At 35.5% G+C, this 22,933-nt stretch overlaps 1 protein-coding gene across 2 annotated transcripts in view; it reads left to right on the top strand.

Annotated features, from left to right (window-relative positions):
* Nucleotides 1-22,933, top strand: part of LOC106871354 (uncharacterized) — a 210,490-nt gene that overhangs the window by 134,702 nt on the left and 52,855 nt on the right. For both annotated transcript variants that reach the window (XM_089356288.1, XM_014917762.3), the window contains one exon: nucleotides 917-1,055. Coding sequence is in view for 1 of the 2 variants with exons in the window: in XM_014917762.3 (XP_014773248.1) it covers nucleotides 917-1,055 (139 nt within the window). In the remaining variant the exon portion in view is untranslated. The remainder of the gene's footprint in view (nucleotides 1-916; nucleotides 1,056-22,933) is intronic.

The raw sequence follows: 22,933 nt of genomic DNA, 5'->3' as shown, positions 1-22,933 counted from the left end.
CATTATCTCATGGCTTCGAAATTTCTATAATGTGACTGTTTGTTTATTTTTAGAATGTCATTGTAGAGTAAGTATGAGAGGCTGGATGTGGCCAAATTCATTATAAAACAGGTAGAATATTTTGGCTGGATAAGGGCCAGTTCAGATGCTAAGGGGTTAAAAGCATAAAAATTTAAAAAGCATCTAAAAATCAATACTGAATTGGATAATCAAATAAAATATTTGTGAAAATATGCTCAAACCATTTTAGTAAAACATTATATGCTAATGAATTTCTTAAAATGTTTTTTCAAGTTCTATCATTTTCCTAGTCGCATATCTTGGAACTGTTTACCAACGTAAAACGAGGGATGCCTGCTCCATTTGCTAAACACTTTACAGGAAATGGAAAGTCACTTGCTACAATTTATTTGAAGAAATTATTTTTAAAAAATACTAAAGCATTCACTTTTCTTGAATATATGTTAATAAAGAGGCTGTAAGGTTGGATTGAAATGTGGCCTAAAGACTAATGGAATGTAACTCATATAGTTAAATCCCTAGTTGATAAGCTATATAAAGTTATTTATTTTCCCATACTGTTTAAATGTTGCTATGGTTTTTTAGTGTTTCTTTTTTCCTTTTTGATTTGAATTGTTTATTTTTTAAATTGGGGTAAAATGTAGATTAGTATATTTGAGAAAAAGAATTCCTTTGAGGATTTTCTGGTTAGTTTTGAAGTCATTGATAATTCAACAACTTGTGTTATAGCATTTGTTTATATAATCAGTCCACTTGTGAATTTGATATACTTTCCAAATTGTAGTGAGACGACACTAAGGAAGCCGAAGTTGTGTAACAATTTGACAAATGTCTCTTTCAATTGAAATGAGTCGTGGGTAGGTTGGTATTTATTTTGCCTATTTTTATATTTTAGAATCCAACAATGAATTAAATGGCTTGGTGGAAGACAAGGAGATAGCAGCCCGAGCTGTAGCATTGGTTGTTAACAGCTCTCGGAAAGGGATTGTACCACTTTGTGCTGATGTAGCAAATCTTTTGAGAGCTAAAAAAAGGTAAGTCTTTTAGTTTCTTTATTTGCCAGCCACGTTAATTCTGTTACATAAATGCACCTTTATGGTTCTTGTTATTCAATCGTTTCTTTGATTCATACTGTTTTGGTTCCAAATACTGCATTGGTTTAAAAAAAAACAACATAAAGAGCCTTACTTTCGTACCCCTTCACCATAAAATAATATTATCCACCTTTTGTTTGTATTTGCTTTTCTGCAGCTTTCTTCTTTCATTATTCTTCTTCATGTTTTTTAATTGTATAGTTTTTAGTTACTGTTCCAAACCCAAGTTTGGTTTTTTGACAGTTTGATTTAAAACCCTAAACAGTTTGTAAATGTGATGCTGAATGCCCCTTAGTTGCCCCTCCCCCTCTCCCTGCAACAAAAAAATTCATTTTCATCTCTTAAAGTAGACAGTTTTTTCTATATATTCATTTGCACACAAAAGTAGCCTGTCTTCAATATCTAATAAGGATAAATAAATCCAATATTTTGGTTCGTGATTTTTATGACACTTATGATTATTTACAAGTGATAAAATGGTGTTTATTACCTTCATTCTTTGTTTTCAAAATTGATCCATTTCCAGTTTTACATTTACTCCAAGTACTAAAGCTCTTTTGGTATTCTTCATTTTCTGTACCTCTTTCAGAAGATTCATTTCTCTTTTGTTATTTCTGTCAGTTCATAACCCATTCTTTTCTCAAGTAATAAATATTTAATTTGAAACCATTAGCTTCAAACTAAGTTTTCTGTTCAGAAAGTATATACAAGTGTGGAATAACTTGATAAAAAAAAACATGTTTTTTCCATGAGCAACTCCCAGTTTTAAAAGTTCTGGTTAGCAAAGATTTTGGTTCGTCATCTGTTACAACTTACCCAGCCAGTCTCACATTTTCACACTACCCAAGCCATATTAATGGAAATAGTCTTTTTCTTTGGGGCAAGAGATATATCATCCTTCAGCAAATACGGACAATCTACAAAACCAAAACACTATACATTGTCAAATCATCGTCATCATTTACTGTTCACTTTCTATGGTCACCATTCCTGTCACCATTCCTCACTTGTTCTCAGACAAATTTCCTTATTGCCAAACTGTTTTTCATGGAAGAGAAGTGAACAGTCTTGCTTGAATGACGATGATGCCCATTTACAGTGATCATATGATGTCTAGACAAGGGTACACACAAACACACACACATGCACATACATCTTAATCATCTGTTCTCCATGCTCACATCAGTTGGATGGCTTCACAGGATCCTGTGAGTCTCAGGGTTTCTTTCAGTTTCCATTTACCAAATTCACTCACAAACCTTTGGCCAACCTAGGGCTATCGTAGAAGACATTTGCCCAAGATGCCACACATTGGGACTGAACCCAAGACCACATGATTGGGAAGCAAGCTTCTTAACCACACAACCATGCCTACATCTAGTAAATATTTTCCTCAGAACTATAAAGCATTCACTTAATAAATGCTCTCTTCGTTTAACTTAGAACTTATCACAGTACTCTGGCTGCAATACTGTATCTTCCATGATTAACCAATGTATCTGAGTAATCTTAAGCATGGCATATTTTGGGATTCATGTCAATCAGTCATTTGACAGGCATAGATCTGCATAAGACCTGATTGCCATTTTGCAAATGTTCGACTTATGGTACACCATCTAGCTTATATACTCTCGCACTCTTTTATCACAAATATTACAAATTCTTGTAAAGTTATATTTAAAATGAGTGTATTTGGATGTAAGATCTTGCTACAGAGACATGTTTGAAAGCAAAAAAAAAAAAAAAAGAATGGGTTCTTACATGTGTCTAAGCGGAGAATTTTCTCCTGAAACTTTCTCTGCAGTAAAGGGTCTTATCTCTGAATACACTCAAATGTGTTAAATGTGACTTTGCACAAAAATTTGTATTCACTGCTTCATGCAACATTATGTATTCAATTCTAGCTTGACTAAGTTTTCTACACATCAACAAACATTCTATATGCTGTTTTAATAAGAATGATTTCGTTCTTATTTGGGCTGTGAATGACAGATTTGATTTTCATTGCTGATGAAGCAGAACAACACAAAAATACATGTGCCCTATGATCCATTGATCTCATTCACAACCCAAAAATTGTGTTTACACATGTCTAGGTGGAGAAATTCCTTGAGACAGTCTCCACAGCGAAAGGTCTTATCATGTCCAAATACATGCAAACATGTTAAGTATAACTTTACACAAATATTTTTTATTCAACACTGCTTCATGTGACATTTATTATAAATCCTGTTCCACTTAAGCTCATTAGTCGTACTTTTTGCTCTGCATTTTGCCACCCATGTTGTGTTTTTTTTCCCTAATGCGTTTATAAAGCTTGACATGTAATTCTTCATTCTAATGACTACTGACATGCATAACTACTTTCATTCTCATGTATTGCCAAAGTATACCAACTTTCAACTTGGTTCCATTAATTAGCCTTATCAATCTTACTTGCCTTTCACACACTTCCGGAGAGTGTTTCGAAAGACTATGAACAATATTTTTATTCAGATACAATAATTTTTTTTAAGACTTCTCAAACTTTTAATCTCTGAGAAAACATATTTTACTCCAAACATACCTCATTATCACCATCATTTTAATGACCACCCTTCCATAAATGCATGGGTTGGACAGGGTTGTTGATTGAAGCACATTTTCTGTGGCTGGATGTTCTTCCTGTCACCAACCCTCATCTGTTTCCAAGTAAGGTAATATTCTCCCATGACCAAATATGAAAGATTAGAAATGAAGGACGCTACTTGCATGATGGTGACACTTGCATGATGGTGACACTTGCATATAACTATCAAGAATTGTCATGGCAAAGAGACAGTAACTATAAGCACAAACACATACATATACATAGGCTTCTTTCAGTTTCTGTCTACCAAATCCACTCACAAGGCTCTGATCAGATTGGGTCTATAGTAGAGGACACTTGCCTAAGGTGCTGCACAGTAGGACTGAACTGAAAAACCATGTCTTTGGGGAGCAAACTTCTTACCACACAGCCATACCTGTTTCAATAAACTTAGAATATTCTTCTCTGAATTGATTTGCATCAATATTTCCATTAAGCCTTGATGGAATTTTATTCTTTTAGTACAAATTGCTACAGCAATTGATTTTACAGCTGAATATTGACTGCAACAATGACTCAATGATGAAGTAGGAATAATGCCAGTTGAGTACAAAACAAATTAGACTAACCAATGCCTATATTTTGTCTTTAAACACTGACTCATTGATCATAAATGATACAATAAAACAAATCCAACTTAAACATTGAGCTATTTGTCATATTCAAATGTTGTTCCTGAAGGCGTGAAGAGACAAAAGAAATTACATTTCCAAATGAGAACAAATACGAATGCAGCTTTAATTTGCCAACAAGGCTGAATGTCTTGAAGGATATGACAGGGAACCACCACCAGCTGCAGGAGTCTTGTCCAACTCATGGAAGCATAAAAAAATGGTCATAATAGGTGCAGGCATGGCTGTGTGGTAAGAAGGTTGCCTCCCAACCACATGGTTCTGGGTTCTGTCCCACTGCATGGAACCTTGTGCAAGTGTTTTCTACTATAGCCTCAGGAGTGGATTTGGTAGACTGAAAACTGAAAGAAGCCTGTCATATATGTGTATGTTTGTGTTTGTGTGTGTTTGTATTTGTGTGTCTGCATTTGTTCCCCACCACTACTTGAAAACTGGTGTTGGTGTGTTTACACATCCTTAACTTAGCAGTTCAACAAAAGAGGCTGCTCAGTGGTACTTCTAGTTCTGAGTTCAAATGCTGCCAAGGTTAACTTTGCCTTTCATCCTTTCAGGGTCAATAAAAATAAGTACCAATTAAGAACTGGTGTCAATGCAGCTGATTTACCATCCCCCGAAAATTGCTGGCCTTCTGCCCAAATTTCGGAAGCATTATTGCTGTTGTCTTTTATTCAGCCAGTGAAATTTGTGGCAAGAAAAATCAAAAGTTGTGACAGTCATGTTTTTCTCAAAGGCATTAGTAATATAAATGAAGAAGTTTTAACAAAGATTTCAAACTATGATGGGTTCTCAGTTCATTGCGAACTTTCCCTTGTGTGATTTCATATGACAAAATGAACAAAACAACTGTAGTGAGGTTTTGAAGCTTGACATGAGGAAAGAATGTAGTTAATTGAATCAGTTTTACATGTTTCAGTCATTGGACTGTGTCCATGCTGCAGCACTGCCTTCAAGGGTTTTAGTCAAACAAATTGATGCCAGTACTTATTTAAGTCTGGTACATATTCTTTTGGTTTCTGTTGCCAAACCGCTTAGCTACAATAATATAAACAAACCAACACCGGTTGCTAAGCAGTAAGGGAGTTCCTAAGCACGCACACACACATCCCTTGACGGCATCTCTTCCATCATTTCTCTCACTATAACTCTCCTTGTCTTACTCTCCAATGCACTCTCCTCTGTGGTGGTCGTCCAAAAATATGCAAAAAGCAAAGACAGGTGAAAGAACAACAGGCTGTATTAGTTTAAACCCCAGGAAAAACGGAAGAAGTCTTTAATGTTTCAAGCCTATTCTCTTCTACAGAAAGGAATGAGGAAAGAAAACAGATGGAGAGAGAAGAAAGAAAAATCAGGTCTGAATTAGCAGTTACTACATGTTGGACTGACTGGAAGGAAGGAATTGGCTTGAGACATGGGTGGCAAGGGAGGCACCAGTGACCTGGCAAAGATGTGTGTGTGCAAGCATGTGTATGTGTGAAGATAATATGCGAGTGTGTATATGTGTGTGTGTGTCTAGGCAAGCACATGTCTGAGTAGAAAGATTATGTGAATGTGTGTGTGTTTGTATGTGTGCATGTATGTGTGCATGTATGTGTGCTGTGTGTATAATGCTTGAATACTGTGTGTGTTTTATGAAAATGTGTATGTGTGTGAGCAAGTGTGTGTCCCAGTTTTCAGCTACTGTCTGTATATATATATATATATATATATATATGTATTTATACACACACACAAACATACAAAATGGGCTTCTGTACTATTTCTGTCTATCAAATTCACTCGCAAGGCGTTGGTCAACCTGGTGATATAGTAGACTATACTTGCCCAAGGCATCATGCAGTGGGGCTGAACCTGAAACCATGTGGTTGTAAAGCAAGCTTCTTAACCACATAGCCATTACTGAGACTGGGGTTGGGGATAAAATACCAGGTTTAATCTTTGCAGGGATTAAACTCAGAATGTAAAGAAACAAAATTATACACTGCAAGACATTTAGTATTTGGTAAACGTTCTGGAAATTGTAGAAATATTTTAAGGTTTGGTTTGTATTAGCTATGATAGGGAAGGCCATGCTAGAACACCACCTTTAACTAAATGAAGATTGTCCATCCACACTGATAAGGTTATGTAATGATAAGAGCTGCAATGATGAGCTGGCTGATAAACTACAAGCGTAACTTCTTTTATGAAGATTCAACTTAACTGCCACCATATAGAGATAACTACATAACTACTAAATAAACGGTAATTCTGGGAAGACTTTATAAATCAATCCATGAAATACTTTAAATTACTAAACGAATAAATTCCTAATCAAAAAGAAATACTGTTCCTGTTTCTCTCCCCCCAAGATACATGCATATATATATGTGTGTGTGTGTACGTGTACATATATATATATGTATATATAAGCAAATTGTTTGTAACAAATCTTTTGAGAAGTTAGGAAAATACCTTGGTAAGAGTTATATATATATATATATATATATATATACACATAGCTTACCAAGATATTTTCTAAGTCCTCAAAAGATTTGTTGAAAAAAAAAATTTGCTTATTATTGGTATTTACACAATTTTGTAGCATAGGATGTCATAACATATGCAAGCCAGCCATTTTGTGGAGAAGCTTGATTCATTACTAATAGAATTCTATCAAGTAAATATATCAATTTCTGGGATTTATATTTAACTATTATTCCATTTATTTATCTGAAAATATATAGATTGAAGAGAGGAAGAAAAGGAAACTAGCAGCAATTTGTAAGCTGGCTATATCTAAACCCTTGGGAAACATATGTTCTATAATAGTTACAAGTATAAATAACTTAAGTAAAACAGTAAACATCACACGTTGTTAAAAGCTTGAGATGAAGTTTTCATGTTGCTTCTTATAGTTGCTTGTAGTAGAAGTGCTCTTATATCCAATTGTAACCACTGGATTTTAGATGACCACATTATACAGCCAGCTTGCCAGCCAGCCAGCCAATTAGCTGACTCCCTCACACTAGCTACACACAAGTTCAATAGGTGACCTGCCATGAATAGTCTTGTGTTTCACTGGATTGGCCTACTTAAGTAGCTTTTGCAAAACTTTGTAATTGTATATATACGTTCTTCAAATTGAATGAAGTTTGTGTTTTAGGTAACTTTCTAGAGAGATGGTAAAGTTGGTTAAAAAGTAACGTGACCCAGAAACATACAGAATACATGTGTGTGTGTGTGTGTGTGTGTTAGATTTCTCACTTAACCATGTACTAAGTCTTGCGATTTCTCTGAGGGAGAAGGTAAGGGGTAATAGTTGAATGACTCAGCCCAAATGTATTACAGCTACTTATTTTGTCTACTGTTATTTCATGAAAGTCAGGTTCAATTCCTGTGGGATTTGACCTCGGAAACATGAGAAGGCAAACGAGATACTGTAAAGCAGTTTCTCTCAAGAAGGGTTTCCTGCCTCTAATGTTGTGAATTTTTTCCCTTCTTCTTCTTCTTCTTCTTCTTCTTCTTCTTCTTCTTCTTCTTCTTCTTCTTCTTCTTCTTCTTCTTCTTCTTCTATTCAGAACACTCTAACATTAAACATAATCAAAACTTTGTTGAGCTGAATTTTGCTGTCCTTCATTGGAGAATCTCTTATTAAAACCTTTTGATAGTTTCTCTTTTTAGCATAATCAAACTCCCCAGTTTTCTTTTTTTATATTTATGTTATCTTCTTCTCAGTTACTCCCCTCACTTTCCTTATATGGTACAGGGTAGCCTTGTATCTCCTGTATGGTAAGACACCTGGACTTGTCCCTCTATCATACTTTAATCCCCCAACACCTGGCATAAAGCCACACACACACCCCACTTCGTCAGTGGAGTTTTTTCTTTCCTTTTTTTTGTTCTTTTCTTGTCTTTTGCAAGTTACTTGGTGTGCTAGCAGCATGAAACAAAATACTCAGTACACATTGTAAAATGGTTGGCATTAGGAAGGGCATCCAGTTATAGAAATTGTGCCAAAGCTGACCTCAGAGCTCAGTGCAACCCTGCAGCTTACCAGGTCCTGCCAAACTTTTCAGCCAATACCAGCATATAAAACAGATAATAGATGATGATGAGGAAGAAGAGAGAGGTCAGTAGTCCCAATAACCCTTTACTGGGTTTCCTGTACTTTGGGGAGGGAAGAAGCTGTCCTCAGACTGGAGACTTGGCCTGAATGCTTACAGCTGAGTGGACTCCACTAAATGCACCCAAGGTGCTAGGTGGTGATGTTAAACAGGGCAATGGATTAAGCCTACCCTTCCCCAAGTAGGTCACTGCAGGATTTGAACTCAGAACACAAAAGAATCAGAACAAATACCACTAAGCATCCAGTCTAATGTTCTTACAGTTCCACCAATAATCCACTGCCTCAAATTCATACTTTGTTATCAAACCTCAACTCCTGAAAGGAAGAAAAGTAAAGCTGACTCCAGCAAGCATTTGAACCCCATACACAAAGAATTAGAACAAATACCATGAGGTATTTGGCTCTACTGGCTCTGCCAGTTTGTCATCATTGATTCAGTAAAAAAAAATAAACAAATTGCAATAGGTTTCAAACACTGGCATTGCATTTCTACTCTCAGGTAGAATATGATCATCTTAATCCATCTAGCAGAGAATGGGTGCTTTTCTCACTTCATACTTAAAAAGAATGTTGTGAAAGCCTCCCAAGATCCTTCGGAACATAAAGGAAACTACTACTAAACATGGCATGTATATCATTGAAAGTATTGACTTAGCTTATCACTAGACTTCACCATAATACCCACAAATTCTTGTTCAGCTAAACATCTGTCCTCCAGAATTAATAAGGAAATCATTAAAAGAAGTGAAACAATCATTAAAAGAAAGTGAAATGAACAGTGGCTATGATAAATATTTGCTTCAGCATCCATGCAAAATAGAGTCTGAAGAGCCATCTAGCAGGGAAAATTAATGTAGAGTGAGTTTTAAAAAGTTCATTAGTAGTTCACTTGCAAATATACTGTTCCAGATTTAGAGTTCTGCTAGAAACCAGCAATGATATAATTAGAATAGTAATAAAATATTAGAGGTTTATCAGTGATAAATATTCCACTCTCATCTTGTTAATGAGACCTCTACTGTTTGTCTTATCGTAGCTCATACGATGAACAGGAATAAAAAAAAAATTAATTTCCTATCTCTGTACATGTGCAATTGTGTGTTTACATAGGTTATTAATACTAAAACATATAACTATATACATATATAGACGGAAAAGTAATGCAGAGGAAATAATAAGTTATACAATTATGTGTTCAAACCTACAGCAAGTTTTGCAATATGATTTTTTCCAGTGCATACTAGGTGTGCCATCCTGTTCACTATCATGCAAACTTATGACATCTTATGATATGTATATATTTATGATAAACTAAGGACTTTTATATGACAAAGTTAAGTCAACATAGTAATAGATTTCTTCATAAATTCTAATGCTGTCTTTGAGTGCTTGAGATTATTCTAAATTTATTTACTGTGCAAGTGAGGACTATTAGATAAATAAAGGGTACGAAGGGAAATTAGTCATATCATAACAGAAAATTTCCATAAATTGGGTTTCAAATGTGTAAATATCATTTAGCAACTTGCAGAAAACTGCTTGGAGGGTAGCATTTCTGCTGGTAGTAATGGATTCTACTTATGTAATTGTAAAATTTCATTTTATTTGATATTTCAATAATTACTAAAATCTTTAAGGTTGTGAGCTGGCAGAATCGTTAACACACCAGGATAAAAAATGCTTAGCAGCATTTCATCCATTTTTACATTCTGTGTTCAAATCCCACCAAGGTCAACTTTGCCTTTCATCCTTTCGGGGTTGTTAAAATAAATATCAGTTAAACTCTGGGGTCAATGTAATCAACTTACTCCGACTCCTGTAATTCCTGGCCTTGTGCCAAAATTTGAAGCCAGTAATGACTAAAGTCCTTTTTTTTTTATTTACATTAACTGTTTTTGTACATTCTGATTTAATATTTTCTCTTACTGATATCACTGTTCTTAGATAATCACAATTCTGGCAATGTAGGGAAAATTTTATTCGTGCATAAATGTTTGGTTTGCTGTTATAATTTCATTCAGTTCATCCTTTCAAGTACCTTCACTGGAGCTTTGATGAATTTTGTCGCATAAAGTCATGATATTTCTATATAGCATCTGCTGAATTTAAAATGTTTTGGTGTCCCGATAAACTTCAGATCTAGGACAAGGCTACGAAAAGAAAATATGAAGTGATGTTTATAACATTCCATGTTGTTGCAGTATTGCATGTTTTACATATTTCCTGTTTCGTGTGACTCAACACGCAGGTCATGTGGTCAGTATTATTTAATGTGGTCAGTATTATTTATCATGTAATCTACCAATCAAACTATTTATTTAGCTGATTAACCCTTTAGCATTTAAACTGGCCATATCCGGCCAAAAGTATTCTGCCTGTTTTATGTTCAAACTGGTCAGATCTGGTCTCTCACACCAACCCTACAATATCGTTTTAAAAATTAACAGCTACCTCATCAAAATTTCATAGCTACAAGACAATGCATGATTAGTTCAAAACAATGTGGATGAAAAAGCATTAATTTTGGTAGAATAATGCAAACACTAAAGGGTTAAGGCTTCTACAAATAAAGAACTTTGTACAATTGCAGTTTCATTTGAACTTGGATGGATGCTATATTATGAGACTTCACAACTTGACTGGATTGGGAGGAATACTTACCAGACTGAAATAATATTCTCTCATAGTTTATTGATCCTGTCTTTCACTTGTCTCAGTCACTGGACTGTGGCCATGCTGGAGCACCACCACAAATCAACCCTAGTACTTATTTTTTTAAAAAATCTAGTGCTTATGCTCTCACTTTTTTGTTTGCTTGTTTTTTGCCAAACCACTAAGTTACAAGGATGTAAACAAACCAACACTAGTTGTCAAGCAGTGGTGGGGAGCAAACACACACACACACACACACACACACACACACACACACACACACACACATACATATGCATATATACATATACCTACATGATGATGCCTGTCTGCTCACTAGATGAACGTAACCATCACTGACAGGTGTGTCAGTAATGCCATGCAAGGGTTTTATGTCAAGTGCGACTTGCACAACACCACAGGAACTCTAACTAACAATACCAAGAAGCCCAGAGACATGCCAAGTGCAAAGTATCTGGTTCAGTAGAGCAGCAAGTTTTATATATGAGTTAGCCTTCTCCTAGAGGGATGCCTTGGCAAAGACCAGGGGGTCTCTCATTTCCAGTAGGCTTACTGCATTCTCGAACACCAATCCAAATATTTCTACGAGGTCTGATCAATAAGTATTCAGGCTGTTGTCATAGTAATGAAGCTATAGCATGCAAAGTAAAGCCACTGGACATAGATTGACCTTGAATTCTGATGTGTTTGTGCACTAAGTTTTAACATTCTAGCTCACTTCCACTGTTTACAGCAGTGCTTCAAAGGAAGGTGTGTAGCGTGTGATCATCGCATTGACCATGACAGAGAAAGTTGTCATGGCAATACCTGCTCAAGGGCCAACACAAAGTTGAAGAAAGCGTATGGAGAGGAGTGTATGAGCAACACATAAGTGTATGAGTGGTTCAGATGTTTCCAAGATGGCCGAAAAAATATTAATAGTGACAAACGTTCTCGGAGACCCGCAACCAGCAGAACAGAGAAAAACATTACAAATGTGCATGCAGCTATGAGGGGAGATTGTTGAATCACCATCCATGAGTTATCAGGGGATGTACAGATTAGTTATGGTTCAGTTCAGTCCATTATCACTGAAGATTTGGGTATGAGATGCATGTCTGCCAAGTTTGTGTCAAAACTGCTTTCAGCTGACCAAAAAGACACTCGGGTTTCTGTTGAATAAGCCTGAGGCTTTTTTTTTTTCTTATTTTCTTTTATGAACTTGAAAATAGTTTTTAAATTTGTGGGAAAAGAACAAATACATTTATTCTGAGAGTATTATAAATGATACAAATATATTTATCCTGACACTGTAATCACACTCATTTACAATGTGTGTATGTCTGTGTGTATAAATGTATAAGACGAGTAGTCTCTAGCCTTCTGGTTTGAGTTATCTTTCCTTTGTTGTTCTTTCAAGTTATGTTTATAACTATTCTAAAGCTTCTACAAATATTTCTTTTGCCAGATTTCTTATAGCCGAAACATTTTAAGAAAAAGTCAGTCATTTCATAAGTATATGCAAACCAAGTATTGTTCTGCAACCAAACCAAGCCATCATTCCCTCTGCGTGGTTCTGTAGAATATAGCGTCCAGGGTTTTATACCTTCTCATTCTGAGTTACCATAAGTGCAGCTGTCCTCTACTTTTCTAGATATGTTTGAAAACTAATCCCTGCCTAATCACCAAGAGCTTGAACATTAATCCATGCCTAATCAGCATGAGTTTGAAATGCTCTATAGAAGAGAAGGAAAAGGTATAATGACTTTGTAGGGTTGCATGTTTTACACATTTGGTGTATGATATGGCTCAACTCAAAATTTCCATGGTCCCTATTATTGGACATGGCCTCCCAGCATTTGTTCTCATTCTCTGCACTTTTAGTTCGAATCCTACTAAAGTTTGTTTCACCTTTCATCCATTCAGGATCAATAAATAAAGTATGAGGCCAGTACTGAGATTGATTCTTCTCTCTCTCTCTCTCTCTCTCCTTTATTAGCTGTGGTCAAACTTAGGAAAATAGGCTCAACTAGGTTTAAATGCTATATAGGCCATGGGCAACAGTCCCATGACTCTGTTGGAAGTGGAGGGCCCAGGATGAAAGACAAACATTTATTATTAGCTTTTGGTTGCATTATATTTCATGATTTAGAAAAAAAAAAACACTAACTTGACATTGATTAACAATTACAAATCATTTTCTGTTACTCTCAGAATTTATTTTGTTAATCATGTTTAAAAAAATGTCAAAGAAAAACAAGATTGGAAAATGACCCAAGCTGTCCTCCAAAAGGCTTGCTTATAGAAATGCTGACACTCTGCATCAGATTTTGGGCATTAAAATCAAAATAAGCAACAAGGATATCCAGAGGTAATGCAGTACGATCGTTTCATGCAACTCCATTTAATTAAATTTTATGTCTTTGTGCACCTGAGGATTGCTCTGCATTTTAAATTGATGTAATGATTGCATTGTTCAATTAAATAGAGTTGCATGAAATGATCGTACTGCATTACCTCTAGATATCCTTGTTGCTTATTTTGATTATATATATATATATATATATATATGTGTGTGTGTGTGTGTGTGTGTGTATGTGTGTGTGTTTATATATATTAACATTCACTTTTCTATGCTTGCATGAGTCAAACAAAAGTTTTCTATTGCTGGATGCCCTTCCTGTTGTCAATCATCAAACCTGTTCTTAAGTAAAGTAATATTTTCCCCTCGCCAGGCATGATTCTCACTGAAGACTGGAAATAAACAATGTTACTTGTGTGATTGATGATGATGCTCATTTACAGCCACCATATGTGATGTATAAACACCAACACATACACTTGCATACATGTGCATATATGTGATGGGCTTCTTTCAGTTTCTCCCTACTAAATTTATTCACAAGGCTTTTGGTCGACCCAAGTCTGCAGTAGAAGACACTTGCCTTATGTGTATGTGTGTGTATATAGATATCCACATTTCCATTTTTCACATGGGTTGGAAGGGCCCTTTCCAGCACTTGTTTCATTCTCTAGTTATCCTTTTAGTGAGGTTCCATATCTCAAAGCCAATTTCTATCATTCCTGCCCATCTCTTCCTCTTCCACAGTTTCCTTCCGCTTGGATATCCTGACAGTCCTTATTCTTTACCCCGTCTGTCATCCTCCATACACATCACATGTCTATTCCAATGCAGTCTTCATTCTTGCACTCTGCAATTGATTCCTCTTGTACCAAGTTTATCTCTTGTCTCATCTGTCTAGTGTGGTGTCAATATATATGTATATTTTCAATGAATGTCCCACATAAGTTTTTTGACTTTTCAAATCTAACCAATCCTTATCAAGGACACCGAATCAGATTTGAAACACCATCTTATTTATGTAGAACACTTATTGGGAATAGTAAATAAACATATTACTTTATGTCAGAAGAATCTAGAAACTTCAAGAGACATGAAATAAATCTGTTTTGTCTTTTTTTTTTATGTAATGGTATAACTTGAAGGAAAATGCTATAAATAATATCATGTAAATATTGTGCTAAGAAATGTCTTGGATGAAAAAAGTCAAAGGCTACCCATGGTATGTGAACCCAACTTCAGTTTTTGCAGTCTAAAAGGGCTTATTTAACCCAATATATACGAGGGGGTGTTGAAAAGTTCCTGGCTTTAAGGGTATCATGAAAGGCCTGGTTGGAGGTTCAACCGTCTGAGTTCTTTTACAGTGCTTAGAAAAACTGAAGGATCACTGCAATAAGTGTGTGAATCTGAGAGGGGAAGAATGTGTTAAATAAAATCGTAATTAACTTATCCTCTTGTATTTCCTTTTACCCGCAAATCCCCTCATACATGCTATTGCTTAAGGCTTTATCTGTTTTGAGTTCCACTGTTAAAAAAAAGAAACGATGCGTCAATATATTTATACTTTTATGTATTGTGTTCATTATTCTATGCCCGGTCTTTGTCTTTGGATTAAATTAATCATCATCATCAGTGTCATTCATTTCAACATCTGCTTTCTAAGGGTTGGTGGTAGGAAGGGAATCAACCGATGCTGGTGTGCTTACATCCCCGTAACTTAGTGGTTCGGCAAAAGAGACCAATAGAATAAGTACTAGGCTTACAAAGAAGTCCTAGGGTCGATTTGCTCGACTAAAAGGCGGTGCTCCAGCATGGCCGCAGTCAAATGACTGAAACAAGTAAAAGAGTAAAAGAGTATGACCATCTTGTCCTTTTTTTTTACATCATGGACTAAATTACCCATTGTGTCCTTCATTTTTGATTTGAGAGAGACTTGGTTGCTATTTCCTGCAGGTTGAGGACCATGCATATGCTCCTTTGTGGGCTCATTTCTATTGATCATATATGTACAGGGACTACATTTATAATGTTAGTATATTATATAGCAGGCTACCCCCATTTATAATACCCACCCATCCACTATACTGATGCGGAAAGCTGCTGACAAGAAATGGCTTGTAAAGTGTAATATATTCTTGAAAACCAATTATTTATTGAATGTCTTGACTTACAAATAAAGCCACCATGAATTTAGTATAACTGACAGAAAATCCAGAGAATCTACAGAAAATATAACATCAGATATGTTTTCACGTCTCGAGTTATATTCCTGCAACCTCTCCATCATTTCACCCTGTTGCACATATGCACACTCACACACACGCGCACAGTAAAGAGAAAACTGATATGAAGAATTGCATTTGCAACATGCTGCGCAGTTGCATCAGAAGCCACAAGTCTGAAACAATGCTACTTGATGGTTGCAATTATGAAACACTGTGTGCTTAAGAAGCTTGGTTTGCAGCAGCCATAGTTTCAGGTTCAAAATCACTGCACAGCATCTTAGCTGAGTGTTTTCTACTGTAGTCCATTGGGCCAACCAGTGTCTTCCTGAGTGAATTTGGTAGGCGAAAACTTTGAGGAAGTCCATCATGTGTGTGTGTGTGTGTGTGTATGTGTGTTGTGTTTGTCTCACCCCCACCACCACCAATGCTTAACGACTGGTGTTGCTTTGTTTACATCCCCCTAACCTGTCTTGACATTACACTCTAGATGTAAACAAAATACACTGTCATACAAGTGATGATGTTTGCAATCTTCCATAAAAACATGTCTGGACTGTGAAGAAAATATCTTGTTTAGAAATAGATGTGGGTTGGTGACAGGTAGAGCATCCACTATTGGAAATTTGTCGCAACAAATGTCTGAGCCATGCAAGCATGGAAAAGTTGTCTTCATAACATTATTGTTACTATTATTATTCTTATTATTAGGTCAACTTTACCTTTCATCCTTTTGGGGTTGATAAAATAAGTACCAGTTGAGTACTGGGCCAATGTAATCAACTTACCTCCTCCCCCAAAATTGCTGGCCTTGTGCTAAAATTTAAAACCATTGTTGTTGTTATTATTTAAGAATCACAAATATGGATTCAAAAACTGCAAAAAACTTACCCTCTGCCCCTAAATTTACTGGCCTTGTGCCAAAATTTTAAAGAATTACATTTGACAGAGTAATCTGAATGTTAAAGGGTTCAATCTCCAATTGGGTCTTTTTTCTTTTTCTTTTTTCTTTTCTTTTTTTATCTTGAATAGAAATGAAAGAATGTCAACAACTTCTGTGGATATCCATCTTAGTTTTAAATATCTTCCTTTGAAATTTATACCTGGTACATTTTTGAGAGGGTTACCATAAAACATTCTGGAATCTGCTAATATCTTTACATAAGAGTCATGTATCCCACCCAGTTATCTCAAGCAAGCTTGCAATATTAGCCTGGCAAACATATTTATCAGAATTTTTCTTGTACCGATGCTAGCCAGCTAATATTTGTGATAGAATAGATACAACATTGATGGAAGTACCCCAGCTGCTGCTGTAGCCGTTATCTTTGTTAGACCCAAGATTCTTACAACATAAACGACCAGTACTTTAATGTCTATAATGACTGTAGCATCATTGAGACTAATCTTACTAATTATGCTGAATCACTGCACTATCTTAACTGCGTTGAAATATCGCAGATGTGGAATACCACCAGCATTTGCTTGCATGCTTTGTAGCACAAACATGTGTGTCATTCAAGGAACTAAAATGTCTGAGTAATTTTGTGTGTGTGTGTGTGGGACTTTCATTTTAAAAGTTTTAATTTCAACAAAAGCACAAATATTAAATTTGAATTCTAACATAGTGACGGATACTCTATCATTTTTTTTGCTATGTAGTATGATATACGCTATTTTATTATTTATTAGGTCTTATAACCTTCCTAACCAAGAGTAACTTCCATTTTTCTCATTAGGAAAGGCAGCAGGCTGGCAGAATTGTTAGCACACCGGACAAAATGCTTAGCGGCATTTCTTGTGCTTTTATATTCTGAGTTCAAATTCTGCCGAGATTGACTTTGACTTTTATCGTTACAGGGTTGATAAAATAAGTACCAGTTGATGTAAGTGACTAACCCCTCCCTTCAAAATTTCATGTCTATAGTAGAAGGGAACTTTATGTGGTTAGGAAGTCTGCTCAGGACTTAAACATATAAAGGATTTGAAATCTAGAACCAATTTTAGAATTCACTTTCATTTCCAATGCAGTTCACTTTTACCTTTAAAGGTAGTAGAATGAATAGAAAAACAAATTGCCAAATAGATACGGGACAAATAATAATAATAATAATAATAATAATAATAATGATAATAATGTGAATTTGCCTGTGTAAACTGAGAATGCATACAATGAGTTTCTCTGCCCTAGGTGTATGGAAAACACTCGTCGAGAAATGGAAGAAAATTTGAAGAAAGAAGTAAAAAACAACAACATAATAATAATAATAATAATAATATAAAATTTTTGCCACAAGGGCAGCTTAGAGGAGGTGGAGATGAGTCGATTACAAATGGTGTAATTATTCAGACCTTCTCTAAATGACACTGTATATATTTTCCATGAATTTCTGCTACTTTTAAAACCCAATAGCTCTGATTCATTATTATAATTCTGTTACTTCAAGTCACGTGTTTTCAATTCAATTTACTTTGCTTTGAGTTCAAATTCTACCAAGGTTGACTTTGCCTTTCATCCTTTTGCGGGTCAATAAAATAAGTACCAGTTGAGCAATAAGGTTGATGTAATCATCTAGCCCCCTCCCCCATATTTTCAGGCCTTGTGCTTCCAGTAGAAAGGATTATTATTATTATTATTATTATTATTATTATTATTATTGTTCAGTAGTTTTATTTTTATAACGTACTTTCACTTCACTACCGAGCGCAGCTCTGTGCGCCTTGGGTATGTGCTGTGGTTTGCTGTGGTGCTCTTATGTTTACTGTATTGAAAGTGTTTTGCGTAGAATGTGTGCAGTACCCAGTAGTGCAATTTTCTGTATGTTATATATATTTGTAAGTCCTGGTGTTTTTGTTATGTATTTGTCTGAAGATTTTTTTATTATACCTAAGGCACCTACTATGATAGGAATTGTTTCTATTTTTAGATTCCACATTCGAGTTATCTCTATTTCCAGGTCTTTGTATTTTGAAAGTTTTTCCATTTCTTTTAGAGAAACGTTGTCATCTGCTGGTATTGATACATCAATTAGAAAGCATTTTTTTTCTTCATGATCTTTGACAACTATATCTGGTCTATTTGCCTTAATTTCTCTATCTGTGTGTATTGGCATATCCCAGAGTATGGTTGCTTTCTCGTTTTCTGTGACCTTTTCTGGCGTGTGTTTATACCATCTTTTTTCTGTTGTTATTCCATAGTGTTGGCATAGCTTCCAGTGTATATAGTCCCAGCTCTGTTGTGTCTGTGAATATATTCCTTCTTAGCCAGGACTGGGCAGCCAGAGATAATATGATTTATTGTTTCTTGTCCATTTCCATTATTATTATTAAAGCGGCGAGCTGGCAGAATTATTAGTACACTGGACGGAATGCTTACCAGTATTTCGCCTGTTGCTACATTCTGAGTTCAAATTCTGCCAAGGTCGACGACTTTGCCTTTCATCCTTTCGGGGTTGATAAGATAAATAGAAGTTGAGCACTGGGGTCGAGGTAATTGACTCATCCCCCACCTCCCCTAAGTTGCCCTTGTGGCAAAAATTTTATATTATTATTATTATTATTATTATTATTAAAAAAGATTCAGGTAGCAAACTGGCAGAAATGTTGACGCTTCAGATGAGATGCTTAGCTGCATTTCTTCTGGTTCTTTGCATTCTGAATTCAAATTCCAGCAATATTGACTTTGTGCTTCATCCTTTCAAGATTGATAAAACAAATACCAGTTGATCACTGCGGTCAATATAATCGATTTATCTACTGCTCTTAAAATTGCTGGCCTTGTGCCAAACTTTGGAGCCATTATTGTACAAGAGATGGAAGACACGATTGGAATTCATAACTTTTAAATTTAAACTCTATATCAATTATCCAGTTGTGTTTAACACCAACTTGACATCATATCTTTCAATTGGTTATCAAATAATGGTTAGTTTTGTATAAATTATTGACAAGTAATTGATATTCTTTGATAAGTAGCTTCAAATATCTGATGGATAGTTCAAATTCCTGATAAATCAATATAGAAGTAATGGAAACTAGAGAAAGAAAGAAAAAGAAATACCCCTGTTGCAACAAGTAAAGGTCATGGGAATTTTATTTATTTATTTGTCTTTTAAATCCATTTACATTCACTGTGTGGATTTGTTTGTTGTTGTAGTGTACAACCTGTGAGTATTCACTGCTGTAAATCTTTTGTAATGGCCTTTAGGAAACAGTTTTTTTTCCCAGCTCCTATATTTGCATCTCTGCTTTATCAGCATAAATTTTTGTCAAAGCACAGTGTGAGAAATTAATTTTCCTTTTTTTTTTTTTTCAAGGAAAAAAAAAAAACCCATACAGTGTTTAATGTTAAAATAGAACAGGAAATAACGTGGGAGAACCCTAGAAAAAAAAAGGTGTTTGACAGTTCTACATATACTATCAGCTCTGGAATGAACTGAATGTGTTCAGATAAGAAACTTAGCACTTTCTATGACTGGTTGTAGTATTGTGGGAGATTTTTTAATATTAGTCACCAAGCTATGAAAACCAATTCCTAGCTTGAATTGTCATCACTGTGGCAGCATTGATATAGGAAATGTTGTCCCCAGTTGTTTAGCATTGACTTCTGATAAACTAATCCAATCTGACTCTTCCTCTGTTTGGAGTAGGGGAAACTAGCAGCATACTTCTGTATATTCTAACAATTATAGGTGACAGTAGTTTCGATAACCTTCACCAGATGAAGAATATGATAATGGTTGCTGTATAAGACATCTGTTAAGTCGTCTTTGTTTCTTCAATTTCTATCATTAAATTTTTGGAGTCTTTTCATTAAAAGTCACGAAACTCATATTACTATAGCATTTTTGTTTGTTCTTTTTTTTACTGTATTATTATCTAAATGGCAGCAAGCTGGCATAATCAATCAATAGCATGTTCGATAAGGTGCTTAGCAGCATTTCCTCTGGCTCTTTATGTTTTGAGTTCAAATTCTATCAAGGTCGATTTTGCAGTTCATCCTTTCAGGATCAATTAACCCATTAGCATTTAATCTAGCCATATCTTGCTCTGAATATTCTACCTGTTTTGTTTAAAACTGACCAGATCCAACTTCTCACACCTGCACTACAATGTCATTTTAAAAATGTACAAGCACATCATTGAAATCTTGAAGCTACAAAATAATACATGATTGATTTGGGAGTGGCTTTTGTAGAAGATGCCTGTCATGTGAGTGTGTGTGTGTGTGTGTGTGTGTGTGTGTGTGTGTGTGTGTGTGTGTGTGTGTGAGCGTGCATGCATGTGTGTGTGTATGTGTGCTTGTGTATGTGTGCTTGTGTTTGTGTATGCTTGTGCGCGTGTGTCTCTGTGTGTGTGTGTGTGTGAGTGTGTGTGTGTACATGTGTGTAACTTAACAGTTCAGCAAAAGAGTGTAATAAAATTAAGTACCAGGTTTATTGAACAAAGTACTGGGGTTAATTTATTCAACTGAAACTCTTGAAGGTGGTGGGTGCCCCAGCATGACCACAATCCAAATGATTGAATTAAGTTAAAAGAATAATAAAAAAAATCAAAAAGACTACAGTAAAAATATTAAGTCTTGCTAATATTTTCAGCCATTTATGTTTCCTTCTCACACATCCATCAGTCAAATGTATTTATCAAAAGGAATTTGTAATATTAATCAAACCTCACTGTTGGTGTGATTGCTTTAGTAGCAATTTCTTCAAATAACACTTCCTTTGTATAAATACATTCGCTTTAAATTGGTTGAATGGGCTCAGTGTGTGTGTGTATGTGTGTGTGAGAGAGAGAGAGATAGAGAGAAAGTGTGTGTGTGTGTGTATGTGTTGTACATATGCTCTAATTGGTAACTGTTTGTAATGGAATTTAAAATACATTAACATATTCTTTTTTTATCTTTGAGAATCAAATCCAAAACCAGATTGGATGTCATCACAATTTTTTTTTTCTATTTCTTTTTCTAAACTCCTGACTGGTTTCTTGTAGTAAGTATGAGGAACTTGCTACTAATCCTTGTGGGCAGTAAAGAAATAGGAAGCTTGCTTCCCAACCACATGGTTCCAGGTTCAGTGCCATTGTGTGGTACTTTGGGCAAGTGTCTTCTACTATAGCCTCAGGCTGACCAAAGACTTGTGAGTGGATTTGGTTGACAGAAACTGAAAGAAGCCCATCATCACGTGTGTGTGTGTATTTGTGTGTCTGTGTTTGTCCCCACCTACCATCACTTGACAACCAATGTTGGTACATTTACGTCCCCATAACTTAGCGGTTCGACAAAAGAGATCAAAAGAATAAGGAGTAAGCTCACAAAGAATAAGTCCTGAGATTGATTTATTTGACTAAAGGCATTGCTGCAGCATGGCCGCAGTCAGATGACTGACACAAGCAAAAGAATAAAAGAATGAACACGTATGCATGTGTATTGGCACACCATTACATATATGTGAATATGAATACACACATACATGCTAGAATGAATATCCATACATTGGTTTCAAATTTTAACTCAACAACAGTAATTTTGTGTGAGGGGATACATTAATTACATCGACCCCTGTACTCCACTGATGCTTATCTTATTGATCCCAAAATGATGAAAGGCAAAGTTAACCTCGCTGGAATTTAAACTCAGAACATTAAGAGGACAAAATGCCACTAAGCATTTCATCCAGCATGCTAACAATTCTACCAGTTCACCACCTTAATAGATATACATATATTCTTTTCTACTCTAGGCACTAGGCCTGAAATTTTGGGGAAGGGAGGCCAGTCGATTAGATTGACCCCAGTACGCAACTAGTACTTAATTTATCAACCCCGAAAGGATGAAAGGCAAAGTCGACTTCGGCGGAATTTGAACTCAGAACGTAAAGACAGACAAAATGAATATACATATATTAACATGTACGTGCATGTTCATACACATGATAACATTTCAATAAAACATTGACGTGTTCTAGCCATAACGGCAACCATAAAAGTTGTGTCTCAGTCACATGAAAGACATGAATAAATTCTATATTCCCTGCATTTTCATCCAATGCTGTATGAGAAATTGGAAATCATTTGTTTATTTATTTATTTATTGTTTAATTTAGTTGGGGAAGGCAAAGACCTCACGCATGACCTTTATAACCCCACCACTCCTTGACTGGTGGCGTTGAAGCAATTAATGTTGGGTTGAAACTTTCATATACGCTGTATGAGAAAT

The sequence above is a fragment of the Octopus bimaculoides genome, chromosome 8 (assembly GCF_046866305.1).
Source record: "Octopus bimaculoides isolate indiv1 chromosome 8, ASM4686630v1, whole genome shotgun sequence".
In the NCBI taxonomy this organism is placed as follows: domain Eukaryota; kingdom Metazoa; phylum Mollusca; class Cephalopoda; order Octopoda; family Octopodidae; genus Octopus; species Octopus bimaculoides.
Note: the sequence above shows the minus strand (reverse complement) of the source record. Positions and strands in the feature narration are given on the sequence as shown.